Consider the following 18,545-nt stretch of genomic DNA (forward strand, 5'->3'; position numbering starts at 1 on the left):
ATGTTCAGGTTAAAGAACGAATGGCTCAGAATCACTGGACAGTAACTGCGGGATAAACATGATCACTTACGTTCTCTTCATGCCTTGTTAGTCATATTTTTCTGCCACTGCTGTGTGTCACGGGAGGATGACGGTTTGTCTCACTGTTGGCTCCGTTTGCCAGTGTATTGTGAGATGCCCAGGACCATCACGATGGAGCAAGAACTAACGCCAGAATGCTGCACAATGTACTAAACATGAACAGACTCTAATAGCATTGCTAAGCAAACATGCTGGAGTTTCAGTCATGAAAACAGAACTTTCTTCTGCGGTGTGGACTGAAAACAACAACAACTGGACAATAAACACACTTCAGTTGCAGATACATTCTGGAGATCTGAGAGTGTAGGTTGGACCTGTGGATATGTACCATCTGTGGACTTTTGTGTGGTTGTAGGTATAACTGAACTCCGTTTTAAACAAACTATAAGGAGTTGACTAGAGCTACGTACAAAACAACCTCAGTTCTAATAATACTGTTTTAAGAGATGAGTTCAGACTCTTTTGTTATTTCTCTTGTTTGATTTTGTACGCTCAACCACTAGAGTGTGATGTTGTGGTACATACAGAATAAAAACTCTACATCCATTACGAGCCATTCATTGGGTATTCAGTTAGGGGTACAGTGAGAGAAGGATAAATAGAAATTAACTGTACATTTTTAAGTGTAAGAACGAATCAACTGAAAATATTTGTAAATATTCAGTTACTTGTTTAATGTTTTGTTTTTTTCTGGTCTAATGAAATCTGAAATACTTTGTGACCAGGACAACAGGTGCAAGTTCTAATTGTGCCACCAGCAAAATTGATGAATCTCATTTGTTAAATTCACTTTCTGCTGCTTCATTTAGTTTTGAGATCTGTGGATGGAGATGATGTATTGCTCTTATATTTGAGCATAAAGAGATTGTGTATTATGTAGCTTACCAATATCACTTGAATCATCAGCTAGTCATATTTCTGCACAAGTATGATTAGCTGGTCGTTTTAGATACAAAGTCTGCCAGTTTTCAAAAATCTTTGATATGGAGATGGACTGGAATGTCCAGTTTATTTAAGCAAAGGAAGCACTGGAAACCATGGAGGTTATGAGAAGTCTTTCATCTACCATGAACTTGTAGCATTGAATTCTTACCAAAAGGTGGTAGAGATTTCATGAAACATCTGAAATAGGGGAAACGTATTGTTTTATGGTCAGATTTGTACACTTAAGTATACATTTTATTATTTTTGAAGGAATTAAGCATCTAGCGAAATAATACCAAATTAAAGATGGCATAAAGAGCGCGCAAGGATCTCAATATGTCAAGGCTGATGGTTTAAAGAAAACTGAATAAATGAAGCACATGTTATTCCACTAAGAAAATAATTTTTACTGGGTCCTAAAGCAAATTTACACCTGTTGCCCTGTTTTACTATACATGTTCAGAATCAGAACGCCACACTTGATGAAAAATAAACATAATAATGGGATTTTTTTAAAAGTAAAGTAAAAATATATAATTAAGGTGATGATATTTCTCTTTATTTAGAAGTTATTACACACTGTATGCTGTGACTCTGGGGAACATTAAAGAAATGCATAGCCAGACATCAGACTCTGTTTCCTTTTAATCAAACTACCAGTCATTTAAGTGACTCATTTGATTGGAAGTAATACTTGGATTAACTGCAATAAATTGCTATACCTGGTGTATTTCCCAACAACAACTTTGATGGAAATGTCCTCTTTGACCAACAAGCATTACTGTACATATTAGTCTTGCTTTCATTAACAGAATTGTCAACACTATCAAGAGATCAACATGTTCTATCCATCACTGGTGATTCACTTGTGTGCAAATAAGAAGCAAGGTTATTAGGAAAATGTTATTATAATAATCATTAAAGAAATTCATAGCTAGACATCAAACTGTTTATTGAGTTAAACTATTGATGTAGTCCACAGATTCTGAACAAAAAATTTTATTTTAGTGATTTGAAAAAAATCTTATACTAGGCCATTAAACAAAATATGTAATTTACTAGAGGTTCTGACATGTTCTTTGTTTCAGTCTATTTAAAGTCTATTTAAAATCCAAAATGAATCTGTTTTTGAACAGTTTGATTGAATGAATGATTCAGACTCGTCTCGTCTAAAAACTATATGCTTCCCTGAACATTCAAAGTACACCAGTGTGACCGTAAGCTACATAACCTGGGTTGCCGTAACGGGGGGGAGGTTATGATGATTCCAAGGGCCCAATTAGGTTCAAACACTGAATATGAGGGAGAGGGGGCCCGGAATGCGATTTTTACAGAGGGGGCCTCTCCCACCCCAGAACGCCATCACGGAGGGTGTCTGAGTCAATATGCTGTTCAGGGAGCCCAGAAACCATAGCGACGCCCCTGTATATAACAAAGGGTTAATAGAAATACAGTAGCTGAATCATTGTCATTTAGGAATCAGAAGTCAAAGTGTTTGGATTGAGATCAGGATCTTTTAACAAATAATTGTGCAGTTCAGTGCATAGGATAACACATATAACATTTGCATTTATTTATTTAGCCACCACCTAATTGGTTACATCAAGTATTCAAAAACGGCAATAAATTAATACCAATACATACATATTTAAAACAATATTTTTTTTATTAATGGTTTAGAATTCTGCTTCCAAGAATCACAAAGGTATTAATCAAGTATATATTTTCTGTAGTATATCATTATAAAGAGATACATTTGATTAAAGTTGATTATTTTGACCAAAAAAAAAAACAGGAAAATAAGAACATATTTTCACCAAATAACAAACTTGCAAAAAATGATAACTAACCTATAAAACATTTCACCATTGTACTGTATTTTGCACATTGCAATATGGCATTTTTCTTTCATGTAGTTAAACTGTCTTTCACATTGATTAACTCATATTCATTACCAATTCCTATATGCAAGTATTATTGTTGGTTACTGGAACACAGCTGAAACCATTTGGAAGTAATCAATGGCATTTTTCAATCAATGTGAGAGTGCTGCCAAATCACTGAATCTACGGTTGTGATAGAAAATAATCGTTTATTTGATGCTAAAAGACTCTTTTAAACTGTTCTCTGCTTGCTGCTTGGTGATGGATTTCCAGGTTAAGGGTATGTCAGCAGGACGAGCATTGTTTTCTTCAGCAAACATAGTGTTGAACCGGGCCATCACGTATTTCCAGTAATCTGAGGCCTGTATGCTAGCATCAGCTGGGATGTGCCAGTCAGGAAAGATTTCTCTGTATCTTTTGTAAGGATGAGGATTATAGTTAGTCTGGAAACACTTAAAATTTACTTCACTGTGGACATATGTTGAGCAGATATTAGTCACTAATTTGTTATTGTTTTCATATATATATCTGCCAAGTCCCTGAGGTCTGTGAACTGAAGCACAGTGATCAGTGTGGGCTTCTCCACCAGCCTCACAAGGAGCACTGCAGAATGGACACTGTTGCCCACATCCAAACACACGCTTGAAGAGCTCATCCTGGGGTTTCATTTTGAGCATGCAGAGTTTACCCTGTATGTCGACTTTCTTCAGTTGTTCCATCATTGTGTGTTCCATCTCCTCTACAGATTTGGTTAGCCAGCATGCAAATGGCTCTTGAGAAGCATTGTTAAAGACCATTACTGTTTCTAGAGCATCTTTGGGAATTATTAGCTTTTGTCCAAGCTTCCTGCATATGCAATGTATGAATCCTTTGATGCCATCTTCATTTGTTTCATTCTGTGCCATTTTGACAGCTTCTAGTATCTCCTTGGTGATTCCTCTAAGGTGGCGCTCCTCCAACTCAGACACTTCGTGGTGATTCGAAAACTGTTTGGTGATTTGATCTAATATCCAGCCCTTAACAAAACCTTCATAGGATCTAATGTATTTCACATACTGTTCAAACTTATCTTCATTCACAAGTTGCTTTAAGAGTGAGTACTGGAAAAATGCACGAGTGCTGAATTGAAATGCATTTTTTCCCTGAAGCATTTTGTCAACGATGTCTGGGCCCAGGGATCTGTAGATGAATGTCTCAACTGCAGGAATCAAGCACAGTGTGGTGAATTCTTCAGCCTTTCTCTGACACTGATCGCGATCATGGAACAGGTCCTTGAAATCATCACGATATTTGTCTTTATACTGATCAAGGCATCTACGTGGGTCATTCTCCTTGATGAAACGGTCATGCATGTCTTGAAATGCTCTTGCAGAAAACCCACAAATGTACAATTTCAAGGACAGTTCAAATTCAACTGAAAACCCCATATTCTTGTTGGACTTCAATCTGTTATCAGTTATGTGTAGGATCTCCTGGATGTAAGCATCATGGTAATCCGAAGTCTTGTCCAAAACTAACTGAGAGCATGTCTGAATGATATTATCTGCCAAATCCTGTAGTTTCATTGCAGAATTGTCATTCATTATGCGTTTAAACAACCTTTTGAGAAAGATTTCATTGGTGGCTTTGAACACCCCTGTTCCATAATTCATCAGATTCACTGTAATTAATTGTTCAGCAACAGAACTCCCCTTCTGTTTCATGTTTTCTCGAAGTTGCCAGAAAACAGAATCAAATATATTTCTTTGCTTCAATCCAGTAAACGACAGCTCATTTATGGTTTTTTGCCATATTTGTTCAAAAAAACTGTCAAGCTGCTTGTCAGTTATATGGGCATCACACTTTGAGCTGTTGTTTTTGCGTAACTCCTCCAGTAGGCCCAGCACTTTTTTCTCCATTGTATCAGTGAATGTTTTCTTGATGTTATCCAGATTGTTCATTCCTCTCCTAATGCCCACTGTTGCCTCAAGCTGTGTCAGCAATGAGCTCTCGGTTTCCCTCCTGAGAGATTTTACACTGCTCACAAAGTCTTCTTTGTACTTTTCCACAAGATAGACATGGCCCTCTGTTTGTTCAAAGTATTTGGAAAGGTTTTCCATTGTGATCTTTTCCAAGGTGTCAAGCTTTGTGACAGCTTCTTGTTTCAGTTTGCATAAAAGATCTTTCAGATCTGACTTGTCTGATTTCAGTTTGACTGTCTCAAAATTTGACACTCTGGTTTCAGCTACTGTTAACCAAGAGTGCATATGCTTCTTGAAAGACCATTCCCATTTATGAAATTCTGTGCACAGTCTCATGTATGCATCAGCCACCAAGCTGTTCCTGAAGCTAAATATGAAATTTTCATATTTGACTGCATTCCACAAGCTTTTTGTCCACTCCAAAAATTCTGATATGTTGTTTCCAGACGTTTTTTGTTTGCATTTTCCAATTACATCAATCATGTTCTTTTTAAGGTCATAGATAGCCTCAGAGTAGCCAGCGTTTACTGGTGCCATTGGAGGATTTCCATGCCACAGTCCAGGGATATACCAATTGCAAGTCTCCGGGTCATACTCCATCACATCAGTAAACATTTTATAGTCCTCCTTGTTCTCCATTTTAGCTGCAGCCTCTGTCATCTCATTCAGTTGCTCCAGCAGCAGCTTTCGATCTCTCATGTTCTTGTCATGGGCTGATACATCAGCAACGTTTTGGTGGACAAATTGGCAACTGGGTTTTTTCCCTATTTCCTTCATTCTGAGGAAAGCATGGACCACAATCTGCAAAATGTCCTTCATCTCTGTGGAATTCTCCATTGCGATGTTGATGATTGTAATGTCACTCAATCCAACAACAAGTGTGGCTAATTCATTGTCATGTTCGTGGCTATCATCTAGTTTTGCCAGCTCTGGGGATTTCAGACCTTCAGTGTCAATTATCACTAAATAATCACAGCCAAGTTCTTTCTTGATGTCCTCTTTGACTTTGATCAGCTGCATAAAAGCTCCTCTGGTGCATCTTCCACTGCTGACTGCAAACTGAACTCCAAACATGGTGTTCAGCAAGGTGGACTTCCCTGTGCTCTGGACTCCCAAAACTGTGACCACCATGATTTTATTATTTGGCTGCACCAAAGAGTTCAAATACAGAAGCACATCACTAACCCATCTGAGAGGAATATTTGATGCATCTCCATCAACCAGTTCCAGAGGGAAGCCATCCAACATCAGCTCAGCACATAGCCGGGGTAAGTGTAGCATTTGTTGACGAGATTGTACGTTTTCTGGAAGCGATACCGCAGCTTCATAGAGTTGGCCCATTTCACGCAGGAAGTGCTCTATTCCTAAAGAACTGTTTGAGATCTGTTGGTCAAGCTGTGCAATTTCCTCTTTGTTTTCTGAAAATTGCTGACACTTTTCTTTGTACTGTTCTCTGAGGCTAGAGAGGCTTTTTCGGGAGAGATTGTCAAGGTTCATCCGCATCCACTTCAAGAAGTAGGACCTCTCCTGGTTTGAGCTTGATAATGCACTAACAAAACAGGACATGGCCTCTGAGATATCATATTTACTCTGCTGTTTCCTGAGTTCAGTCTTTTTAATCCGGAGATCACTCTTGTATGTCTCTATGTTTTGATCACCAGCTTTCCGGAGTCTGCATTCCTCTTTCTCCAGTTTTGCCAAATCTTTCCATATTTTACCCTGAAGGCGAAGCTGATTCTCTTTGAACTGCAGTGTGTCTTGTATACTTTTCGTCAAGACATGCGCATTATTTTTTGCTTTCTGACATTCCTGGATGTTTTCGTCAACTAAAATTCCGAGTTCATGTGCTATAGTGTCCATTCCCTCCAGACGTGCTTTGTTGGAATGATTTGTAATTATGTGATTTACTGAAGAATGCAGATTTTTAACAAAATTTGCATCATTTTGATTGGTCTTCAGAATTACATTGTTTTTCTTCAAACCCATTTCAAAAGCTGTCCTTTTCAGCTGCTCCAAATCAAATGCCTTGTTTTGTACATTGCCCACTAAAAAAAACTGTGCTTTAGCATGTTGGTTGGTGAGCAACTTGTAGTTTGTGTCCAGATTGTCAAAAAACACGAAAACTGCAGTGGAGGTCTGGCATAAGAAGGAGTACTGTGTTTCAAAGGTCGTGATGTTGCCTCTCAAGTTTGCAACAGCCACTGGTTCAGGAAAAACATCAATGTTTTTGTTTCCACAGGGCAGATACCAACTCATCTCCAATAATCCATTTGATATCTTTCTTGGAATGTCTCCACAATCCATATCACGATGTACAAAAGTGTCATGATACTGTTGGGGGTTGCTGAGCAATTTGTTTAAGATCTGAGATTTAGAAATGCTGCAATCACCAAGTCTAACAAAGGATACTAGGGGGAGCTCAAAGTGAACAATTCTCTCCTCCACAAAGCCTCTTGGGTCTGACAAGGAATGAGGTCTACATTTTTTCACAATATCTCTCATGGCCCAAAGCATTAACATGCACTGGTGAGTGTCACAGTTTGGAAGAAGCAAAGGAACAGAGAACTGACACATTGACATTTTTGAGACCATTTCCTGTTGGAGGAAACCATCTGAACAAAGGAAAAGGGCGGACACTATGTCTAAAGGGTTCACACTGCTGTTCTGATCATTCAGAAAATCAAATGTTTCATTGTATAAATCTAAGCTTGACAAATCCTCACTCTCATCGAATGAATATTTTACACTTCTTGCAGTCACATTCACCATCATCAGTTTCTTCAGGAATAGCCATGGTAAAGATGACAGAGACAGGGCTGGCTCATCTGTCACTGACCTCTTCTCAATCTGTAGCACATCGCTGAGTGAGAGTTTGTTAGGGTAGTACTGCTCCAACCCCAAATCCTGTAAAAGGCTCTGGATGTTTGTTTCTGTTGAAAAAAAAACAATTTGTTTCTGCTCAATTCACATTTTTTTAAATAAATGTTATCAAAGTCTATAAAATGAGACATATTAATGTTTGTAATAAAGTTTGCTATATTATACTAACTGGTTTGAGCATATGTGACTGCTTCTTTACTTCTGTTGCCATTTGGAAGCACTTTAATAATGTGAAAAGAGTACTTCTTTCCAGGACTTAGGTCACGGAAAGTCACAGTTCTTGAAATTGTTATCTCTTCCTGAAAGCTCCCTCCATTGTGGCTGCAAACAACATGAAACTTGTTCTCCTCACAGCCAGATGCATCCCAAATAAGAGAAACTGATGTGGTGCCCACACTCTCAACCTTGACGTTTTCTGGTGGTACTGGCCCTGCAATGAAAACAATAAAAATAATTGTTATTTCTATTTTAATCACTTTTAAAGACACACTGTAATACAATTCTAAGTTTATACTGCATAGACAGACTGAAAGGCAATTACTGGTGCACGCAGTCACTTTAACTCCCACACTGCATTCTCCATTGTCTGATACTGAAACAAGGTTGAAAGTGTACTCAGTCCCTGGACACAGATCTTCCACCTCTATGGTTGAGGCATTTGTGATAGTAGAGGTATTTGTAGATGTGAGACTGTAGTAGGTCAACTCAAATGTAGATATGTTGTCTGGACTATCCCAAGCAAGAATAACAGAACTGGTACCAATAAGCTGCACTAAAATTTCATTTGGAGCAGGGATATCTGTGGAAAAAGTACTGATTGGTTTATCAGTCAGATCACATCACATATCACATGTCATTCAACATCAACACAGATGTTTAAGAGATACAAACAGTTCTCTCTGCCTGTCAGATGCAAGGTTAGTTGTTTTCTTATTTGTAATAATATGCACTGATGCATTATGTACAATAAGACCAAAAATGTGATTGAAAGAAAACAGGGTTCATTTTGATTTCAGTCAGAAAGTATTAAAATGTCTTCTTCTTGGCATCAAGTCATCCAAATCCACATTTAAAACAAACTATAATAATGAAAAAAGTTGCTAACATTTGTATAAAGTAAACATTAATTTAAATTGTGGTAAACATCCCAATCTCAAAGATACATAGGCTATATGCTCCTGATACAAGGGTAATTTTGTTACCTTGTAACTTGGAAACATCTTCCTTTTGATATGTCTCAACAGCATGTGCTCCTGAAGTAAATGCTTGCTGTTCGTCTTCAGGGTATTCACTAGCATCTGCAAATTCCTTAATTTGAAAGTTTTTAAAGCATTAGTGGCATGCAAACTCAGGTTTGCCAAGACTAAATTTGACTTAAAGAGTATTTAGTGTATGCAACTCTCAATTACTAATCTAATACACATCATTTGAAAACAAATCTGCCTTGTGAAACAAAGAGGAAAAGATGCTTACTTCCTCCTCACTGGGGCAGTCCATTCCAACTGCTTGTCGGTTGACTGAGACTAAAAGAAAACTGATTATATGAATTAGTAGACTATAAATCATTCAGTAATTGTTAAGTGATTAATGGTGGCTTCATTTATTTACATTAAATAATTTCACACTTTACTTTTCAAAGCTTTATTAAGGTAAATTTCCATTTGCTATGGACACGTCCATGCCCGTAGCCAGCTATGGCCCTGTCCCAACTGGAACATTTCATGTGCACTTGGTCTTATGGACTTACACGTGGCCGCCATGTGCGCGTGTCCGTTAAATCCATGAGAACGTAGGGTGCCATTTGGGACAGGGCCTATGAGGTCACAAATTTTTCATGTTCAAAAATAAAATTTGTTCTCTAAATGACTAATCTGCTGTTTAAAGCTCCTCATATAAGTGTCTGCATGTATAATTGTGCCCACACTCTCAACCTTGACGTTTTCTGGTGGTACTGGCCCTGCAATGAAAACAATAAAAATAATTGTTATTTCTATTTTAATCAATTTTAAAGACACACTGTAATACAATTCTAAGTTTATACTGCATAGACAGACTGAAAGGCAATTACTGGTGCACGCAGTCACTTTAACTCCCACACTGCATTCTCCATTGTCTGATACTGAAACAAGGTTGAAAGTGTACTCAGTCCCTGGACACAGATCTTCCACCTCTATGGTTGAGGCATTTGTGATAGTAGAGGTATTTGTAGATGTGAGACTGTAGTAGGTCAACTCAAATGTAGATATGTTGTCTGGACTATCCCAAGCAAGAATAACAGAACTGGTACCAATAAGCTGCACTAAAATTTCATTTGGAGCAGGGATATCTGTGGAAAAAGTACTGATTGGTTTATCAGTCAGATCACATCACATATCACATGTCATTCAACATCAACACAGATGTTTAAGAGATACAAACAGTTCTCTCTGCCTGTCAGATGCAAGGTTAGTTGTTTTCTTATTTGTAATAATATGCACTGATGCATTATGTACAATAAGACCAAAAATGTGATTGAAAGAAAACAGGGTTCATTTTGATTTCAGTCAGAAAGTATTAAAATGTCGTCTTCTTCAATTAAGTTTAGACAGTTTGCAAGAATGTTTAGTGCCCGTGGTATGAAAATGATCGCAGCCAGACGCTGGCGGAGTGAACGAGGTTTGAGAGAGTTGTGAGTGAGGGCGCGGGCGCACCGTGTTACCAGATCCAGTTATTATAAGCGTCTTTGGACTTGTCTTTTCTTCTTAATTTGACACTTTAGAAAGTAAATAGAGCAGTTGCAATTTAAGGTTAGCAATATCTTTATCTTTGTCATGTTCCATAGTTTATAACGCGAGTAAAAAGCACACAAACACCCTTGGACTCCCAACTAGCATTGCATTTATTCTACTGACTCAACAAAAAAAATAATCAGGAATCAAACCATGTAAAATATTGGCATGTAGTTTCACTACATAGATTATCCCACAATCTTATTTTATTTGCAAAAGATTTTAACTCATTTCGGTTTATTTATTTTTCGGTTTTTATTTGTTTTCAAAGTAATATGGGTATTCTCAGAGCCGTTGAGAAACAGACTTGCGACACTCCCATAGGCTTCCATAGGAACTGAGGAACGCGGAAGTAAAGCGTGTCATGGAGCAGCCAATAGATCACAGTCAGATCACATAACATATCACATGTCATTCAACATCAACACAGATGTTTAAGAGATACAAACAGTTCTTTCTGCCTGTCAGATCCAAGGTTAGTTGTTTTCTTATTTGTAATAATATGCACTGATGCATTGTGTACAATAAGACCAAAAATGTGATTGAAAGAAAATGGTTAATTTTGATTTCAGTCAGAAAGTATTAAAATGTCGTCTTCTTCCAAGTCATCAAGTCATCCAAATCCGCATTTAAAACAAACTATAATAATGAAAAAAGTTGCTAACATTTGTATAAAGTAAACATTAATTTAAATTGTGGTAAACATCCCAATCTCAAAGATACATAGGCTATATGCTCCTGATACAAGGGTAATTTTGTTACCTTGTAACTTGGAAACATCTTCCTTTTGATATGACTCAACAGCATGTGCTCCTGAAGTAAATGCTTGTTGTTCGTCTTCAGGGTATTCACTAGCATCTGCAAATTCCTTAATTTGAAAGTTTTTAAAGCATTAGTGGCATGCAAACTCAGGTTTGCCAAGACTAAATTTGACTTAAAGAGTATTTAGTGTATGCAACTCTCAATGACTAATCTAATACACATCATTTGCAAACAAATCTGCCTTGTGAAAGAAAGAGGAAAAGATGCTTACTTCCTCCTCACTGGGGCAGTCCATTCCAGCTGCTTGTCGGTTGACCGAGACTAAAAGAAAACTGATTATATGAATTAGTAGACTATAAATCATTCAGTAATTGTTAAGTGATTAATGGTGGCTTCATTTATTTACATTAAATAATTTCACACTTTACTTTTCAAAGCTTTATTAAGGTAAATTTCCATTTGCTATGGACACATCCATGCCCGTAGCCAGCTATGGCCCTGTCCCAGCTGGAACATTTCATGTGCACTTGGTCTTATGGACTTACACGTGGCCGCCATGTGCGCGTGTCCGTTAAATCCACGAGAACGTAGGGTGCCATTTGGGACAGGGCCTATGAGGTCACAAATTTTTCATGTTCAAAAATAAAATTTGTTCTCTAAATGACTAATCTGCTGTTTAAAGCTCCTCATATAAGTGTCTGCATGTATAATTAAGTTTAGACAGTTTGCAAGAATGTTTAGTGCCCGTGGTATGAAAATGATTGCAGCCAGACGCTGGCGGAGTGAACAAGGTTTGAGAGAGTTGTGAGTGAGGGCGCGGGCGCACCGTGTTACCAGATCCAGTTATTATAAGCGTCTTTGGATTTGTCTTTTCTTCTTAATTTGACACTTTAGAAAGTAAATAGAGCAGTTGCAATTTAAGGTTAGCAATATCTTTATCTTTGTCGTGTTCCATAGTTTATAACGCGAGTAAAAAGCACACAAACACCCTTGGACTCCCAACTAGCATTGCATTTATTCTACTGACTCAACAAAAAAAATAATCAGGAATCAAACCATGTAAAATATTGGCATGTAGTTTCACTACATAGATTATCCCACAATCTTATCTTATTTACAAAGGATTTTAACTCATTTCGGTTTATTTATTTTTCGGTTTTTATTTGTTTTCAAAGTAATATGGGTATTCTCAGAGCCGTTGAGAAACAGACTTGCGACACTCCCATAGGCTTCCATAGGAACTGAGGAACGTGGAAGTAAAGCGTGTCATGGAGCAGCCAATAGTTCCAAACACTGATCTATAATAGAGAACTGGATTGCTCGTGACGTCATAAAAGTGAAGTCGCAGAGCCGCCATATTGGTATTCCCTAGTATTCCCATAAATTCTATTGAATGAATAAGAAATTGTATAATTTTAATGAGAAAACCACCTAACAAGTCAGCGTTTTTATATCTGAAGTATTCCTGTACATTCTTACAATGCAAACGTCCTGCATATAAGCGGTTATTTGTTTAGTGTTAGGAATTGTATTAAAAAGTTATGTTCATATACATTACAGTAGCGAATATCAGATAAACATGATGGACATCAGACGTTCAACATATGCATTACAAATGACAAAGTGCTCATTCTGAAATCTGAATAAAGACTTATGCTTTGTATACACGTATATACCTTAATTCGCCTTGTACAGTTATTTCACTGTTTATGTAATTTTGTTATAGTGTTTTTATTCATTTTATTATTTGACTGCAAATGTTTCAAAATGATTTCATTAACAGCATTCATTTTGAAGCAGATAATGATTTAAAAGTTTAATTAATTAATTAAATTAATGATTAATTCGACATATACTGCTAATAAAACGCCAAAGAATTAGCGCAGTTTTGGAGAGTCTGAAATAGATGTAGCTCAATCAGGACATTAAAAATATACACATAACTTATTCAGATAAATAACACTGACTACATACGGTACGGACTTATACCAGATATATATATTCATGTTTAATATTTCCTGCTTAATTGCATACAGAAATAGTCTATATTTTGTGTTGGTTCAGTTACCTGTGTTGGTAAGTGCGCAGCAGACACACCCACCTAAACGATTTCAATATCGCTTATCCTGCCCGAAAAGACCATAAACATTGCAGATAAAATCTGAAGTAACAATTAATTTACATACACATATCATAAAAACTAATCCCGTGTGATTGATATGCTTCAAATTTGGGGATTTTAGATCAAGATTTTTGCTGTCAGTCAATGATGCTCTCTGCCGGTAGGGAATAGTAAGATGGCGGCTCGGACACTTCCGGTGGCTTCACAGCCGAATGGAAGTTTAGAATGTAATGAGCGATCCAGTCAAATATATAGATCAGTGGTTCCAAACAACCAATAGTTCCAGTATTGAATCCCATTCATTTCAGTGCTTCTCAAACACACTCGCCAGAAAGTTGAGGAAATTGCAGCAGTTTTTGGCATTTTAACGCATTAGTTTACCTCTCGGAAATCTGGCCAGTAGTTGTATTTTATGAAACGCATTATAGTTAATGTTTAGTTTTAGATAATAGGCAGTTATGCTATATTTTCAGTTAGATAACGTGAGAAACACCTAATAGTGATCATAACCAGATGCTAGTTGTCATATTTTTAAGTTTTTAGTCTTTCTGCAATCTTTCTCTCCCTGTAGGAAGTTGAATGAGTTTCAGTGAAGACTACCCATGAAAGGAATACAAGGCCTTTTTTTAACATGCACTTATATTGTCTTCTTACATACATGTCATAAAATAATACTGGGATGTGAGTAATCTTTTTTAATTCAACATGCAGAAAAAATGCAAAACTTATAAACATTGAGTGTTTGGTAATGTCTAAATACACAATGCAAAACATAAAATAAATAAATAAGCAATTATGACCGGTAAAACCCTTTACAGTCAGCAACTAGAGTAGAGCAAAATATAGGCTATATTTATCAAACAGCCATACGGGCATCTAGTGGTTAAACCATGGCATTACATAGGAATATTATTTTTCTGGCCACCAAACGCCTCTAATTTGCCTCTTTGCACTGGAATTTAAAACCATTTTCTCTATTTTAACCCTAAATACTACGCTAACTGTAACATAAATAATAAGCATATTAGAAAAAATATTAATGCTGTCTCTTCATCACTCCCCAGAATAAAATGTGATTGTAAAACGTAGTCAGCATAGTTACCAATACACAATCAATGCACATGATGTGTTAATAATCACTAGAAATTGCTGCAAATATAGAGAAACTGCTGTCTATCCTACTTAAACACATTCAAACATATTGCCAACGCGGAGTTGTTTGGAACTATCAAAGAGTATAGTATAGACAAAAGTCGCTGCTGGTGTGAACGCAGCTTTAGGATGACAAAAAGTCTTAAAAGTTTTTAGGTTGTTTCGCCTCAGCGCTCGTAAATGATTGATAGCGAATCAAATCAGGCGGGCTTTACTCATCACAGAAAACAGCTCACTTGAATGAGTGCGTATCGGAGCGCGTAAAGCACGACACTAAGCAACGCCATGTTCGTGGATAGCAAGAACTGATTTAAAAAAATCACGTGTAGGCCCACCTTGAATGCAATGCAAGTCGCTTCGGATAAACAGTACAAATGTATTTCTTTAAAATAAATTCTAAAACAACAACCACGTGTGATACGTGTGTATAGCACATAGACTGTAAATGTATATCACCACATGTTTATAGCGACTCAGTTGCCTCATGATGGGATAGTGAAGTCAGAAAAATAACACTGAAGAGACTAGCATGCGCTCACTGGAGTTGCGCGGCAACGCAATGAAACACCAGCGGAGCAATGTTGTCTTTTACTAGGCTTTTAACGCCTGTATTAGCCTAACAGACATATTCTTTCTCCACTCTGAATGGTAGTCTATTATCATTACCTGGGTGTGTGGGGGGGGGTCTAGGCTATTGTCATATGAGAACGATTAAATTAGCTGAGGCTGAATTTACAATAACATATACTCTAGGCAAATAAAGACAGTGATTCAGCAAATCTGGTCGATTAATACTAAAAATACTTACAACTGGTTATCCACTTGTCAAGTGAAAGAAAACCTCTGCATTTCAAAGTTGTAGCCAGTCTTCTTTTAACTGAATCTAACCACGCCTGACACATTTGTACCCTGTAACGTGAGAGACTCAAAAGACTAAACCATTTAGGCAACTATTTCAAAAGCACTGCGACCGCGTTTACTGTTAGTGTAAGTGCTTTACAAAAACATTTGCTTAGATTTTCGTTGTCTCCGAAGTAACTGAAGGTTACATTACATTTCATTTCAATTCGCGCATAAACGTAACAATAACATATTTTTCAGTGGTTTAGTCCTAACGCCAAAAATGAAACTATGATTTACATCTAAAACGAAACTCATAGGAGAACATAGCATTTCTGCGAAATACAGGGTAGAGTGTACCCCCCCCCCCCCCCCCCCCCCCCCCGGGTTTTAGCTGCTTGGAAAGGGAGAGTCTGGTTTTGCTGAGATGGTTCAATTTTTTGAACACTGACCAGTTGCAAACAATTCAATAATAAGAAATTAATATTGTGGTATACATTACACACGATATTGTCTGGTTCTGCTAAATTGTGTACGTGAAAATATTACCTATAAAGCCACAGAAGAACTGTTGTGCGTCTCCTAATATCATAATAGTAATATTAATATTAAGGCCTGTAGATAGGGAGTATTTAAGAAAAATATCATTATATTTTCAGAATGACAAAAAAAATGTCAAACCTAGTCTGTGGGATAAAGGGGGCATGGCTTAATTACTGTATTACTCTGTTCTAAACATCAAATCCTTAGTTTTTCCGTCAAATGTATTCTAACTAGGTTGGTTGAATAAAGATATTTGAACTTTATATTTAGCATCAGCTATAACAATATTTTTCAAATAGGCTATTATAATTTTGTAATTATTATTGATTATATATTTTTTTTATTTGAAGCTAAAACTGCCTGTACTCTGATTTTGCTGTAAATGTATAAAGCAAATTGCTTTCTCAGACTGGGGGCATTTTACCCCACCTGTGGGGCATAACACCCCTGGTATAAATTTTATTTTTGTTAAAAATCTAATAACATGAAAACTCACAAGACATTTTTCTTATGTGGTTTGTCATTGTCACTAAAATATACGACGGCGTTTTAGTGCCACGTTAAAAAAAAATCTAAATTTACGAAATTAAAGTCGTAATATTTCGAGAATAATGTTGAAATTACGAGAATAAAGTCGAAATATTTCGAGAATAAAGTCGAAATTACGAGAATAAAGTCGAAATATTTCGAGAATAAAGTCGAAATGTTTCGAGAATAAAGTCGAAATAGCCTACTACAAGAATAAAGTCGAAATATTTCGAGAATATTACGACTTTAATCTCGTAGTGGGGGGTATATCTACCCTATAATATTTAGATCACCCTCAAAAGAAGAAAGAAGATAAACAGAAAGAAGAATGCAAAATTTGGGCACTTGGCTACATCCCCTGCCTCAGTATTTCAATCACTAACAGCCGAACATTCTGAACGTGGCTTATAAAACATTGATGAGATCAAATTCAGTAGGCTATACATGAGATTGATTACATATACTATTTACAGGCAAGCAAATGAGCCCAGAAAATTAGCACAATGCTCTAAATTGCAGGTTAAGCTTTTTCTTTATTACTTTTTTTATGGGAAAATACTTAACGTGAAACTTCGAGCGTTGTGTTCATTGGGTTCATCTGCTTGCCTATATAGTTTGTTTTATTAATAAGGCTAAACTAAATAGTCTTAAATGCATTAAACCATATTAAGCATTTTCTTTATAATGGTTTCCTATGGGAAAACGTTTAGCGTGCATACATAGAATATATTAATAATCATAAAATAATATATTTCCTTGTAGAGAGAGTGGTAGAGAACGCGTTAAACTCGGAGCGCTCTTGCGGCTGTCTGACTGATCCGCCAGTGGAAGCGACAATAACCAAACCAGTTGGGATCACGGTCAGTTAAACACGCTAAAATCCTCTAAAACATCAATCATGTAAAAGTAAAGAACTGAACAGGTTCACAATAAGAAATTGCACAAAACACAAAATCTGCCGAAAATTTATGGTTGCTGAAACTTGTGAAGGCATACTGCCAGCCAGCCAGGCACTGACAGGTCACGTGACTTGCCACTGGCAGCTGCCACCAGCCACTGGCAGGTCACGTGACCTGTCAGTGGCGGCTATGAGATCAAATTCAGTAGGCTATCCATGAGATTGATTACATATACTATTTACAGGCAAGCAAATGAGCCCAGAAAATTAGCACAATGCTCTAAATTGCAGGTTAAGCTTTTTCTTTATTACTTTTTTTATGGGAAAATACTTAACGTGAAACTTCGAGCGTTGTGTTCATTGGGTTCATCTGCTTGTCTATATAGTTTGTTTTATTAATAAGGCTAAACTAAATAGTCTTAAATGCATTAAACCATATTAAGCATTTTCTTTATAATGGTTTCCTATGGGAAAACGTTTAACGTGCGTACATAGAATATATTAATAATCATAAAATAATATATTTCCTTGTAGAGAGAGTGGTAGAGAACGCGTTAAACTCGGAGCTGACTGATCCGCCAGTGGAAGCGACAATAACCAAACCAGTTGGGATCACGGTCAGTTAAACACGCTAAAATCCTCTAAAACATCAATCATGTAAAAGTAAAGAACTGAACAGGTTCACAATAAGAAATTGCACAAAACACAAAATCTGCCGAAAATTTATGGTTGCTGAAACTTGTGAAGGCATACTGCCAGCCAGCCAGGCACTGACAGGTCACGTGACTTGCCACTGGCAGCTGCCACCAGCCACTGGCAGGTCACGTGACCTGTCAGTAGCGGCTCCTGCCAGCCAGTTGAAGATTGAACCACTACTGGAGTGTAGGCCTATGCAAAAAAGTTGTATATTAAGTTTGGTATGTCAATATCACTGTCTTGGTACATTAGTACTTAGTACAATCCTGGTAAACTTAATTTAAAAAAATACTGGCAGGTATCATTTTGCCCATGTGACATCACATGAAAACTACGAATGCCATGATTATGCCAAGATGTATTCCAAAAACACATTGATGACAGAATATTGTATCCTCACTTCCTGTTTAAATATTATTAGACAATTTTAAATTATTGTGGGAGCAATGGGCTGTGCTTATATTTTATTTCAAGAGACATACCGTGATTGCCATAATTAAGCCAAAT

The 18,545-nt window shown here is 36.9% G+C and overlaps 2 protein-coding genes across 3 annotated transcripts; both read right to left on the reverse strand.

Moving 5' to 3' along the window:
- Window positions 1-2,884: 2,884 nt before the first annotated feature.
- Window positions 2,885-15,408, reverse strand: LOC107595275 (interferon-induced very large GTPase 1-like). Of its 2 annotated transcripts, XM_016285624.1 has the most exons (6): window positions 15,342-15,408; window positions 9,203-9,263; window positions 8,932-9,037; window positions 8,271-8,528; window positions 7,899-8,159; window positions 2,885-7,779 (listed from the first exon to the last, which is right to left on the reverse strand). In XM_016285624.1, exons 2-6 carry the CDS (start codon window positions 9,224-9,226, stop codon window positions 3,098-3,100), a joined length of 5,331 nt encoding a protein of 1,776 aa, XP_016141110.1. In that variant the 5' UTR covers window positions 9,227-9,263; window positions 15,342-15,408; the 3' UTR covers window positions 2,885-3,097. The 2 variants fall into 2 exon arrangements, with proteins under 2 accessions (XP_016141110.1, XP_016141109.1); XM_016285623.1 differs by lacking the exon at window positions 15,342-15,408 and having other exon boundaries at window positions 9,203-9,605.
- LOC107595320 (tyrosine-protein phosphatase Lar-like) lies at window positions 9,394-12,546 on the reverse strand. The gene is made up of 5 exons (XM_016285690.1): window positions 11,531-12,546; window positions 11,260-11,365; window positions 9,798-10,055; window positions 9,648-9,686; window positions 9,394-9,542 (listed from the first exon to the last, which is right to left on the reverse strand). Exons 1-5 carry the CDS (start codon window positions 11,621-11,623, stop codon window positions 9,394-9,396), a joined length of 645 nt encoding a protein of 214 aa, XP_016141176.1. The 5' UTR covers window positions 11,624-12,546.
- Window positions 15,409-18,545: the final 3,137 nt, after the last annotated feature.

The sequence above is a fragment of the Sinocyclocheilus grahami genome, unplaced genomic scaffold (genome assembly GCF_001515645.1).
Source record: "Sinocyclocheilus grahami isolate Dianchi unplaced genomic scaffold, SAMN03320097.WGS_v1.1 scaffold200.1, whole genome shotgun sequence".
In the NCBI taxonomy this organism is placed as follows: domain Eukaryota; kingdom Metazoa; phylum Chordata; class Actinopteri; order Cypriniformes; family Cyprinidae; genus Sinocyclocheilus; species Sinocyclocheilus grahami.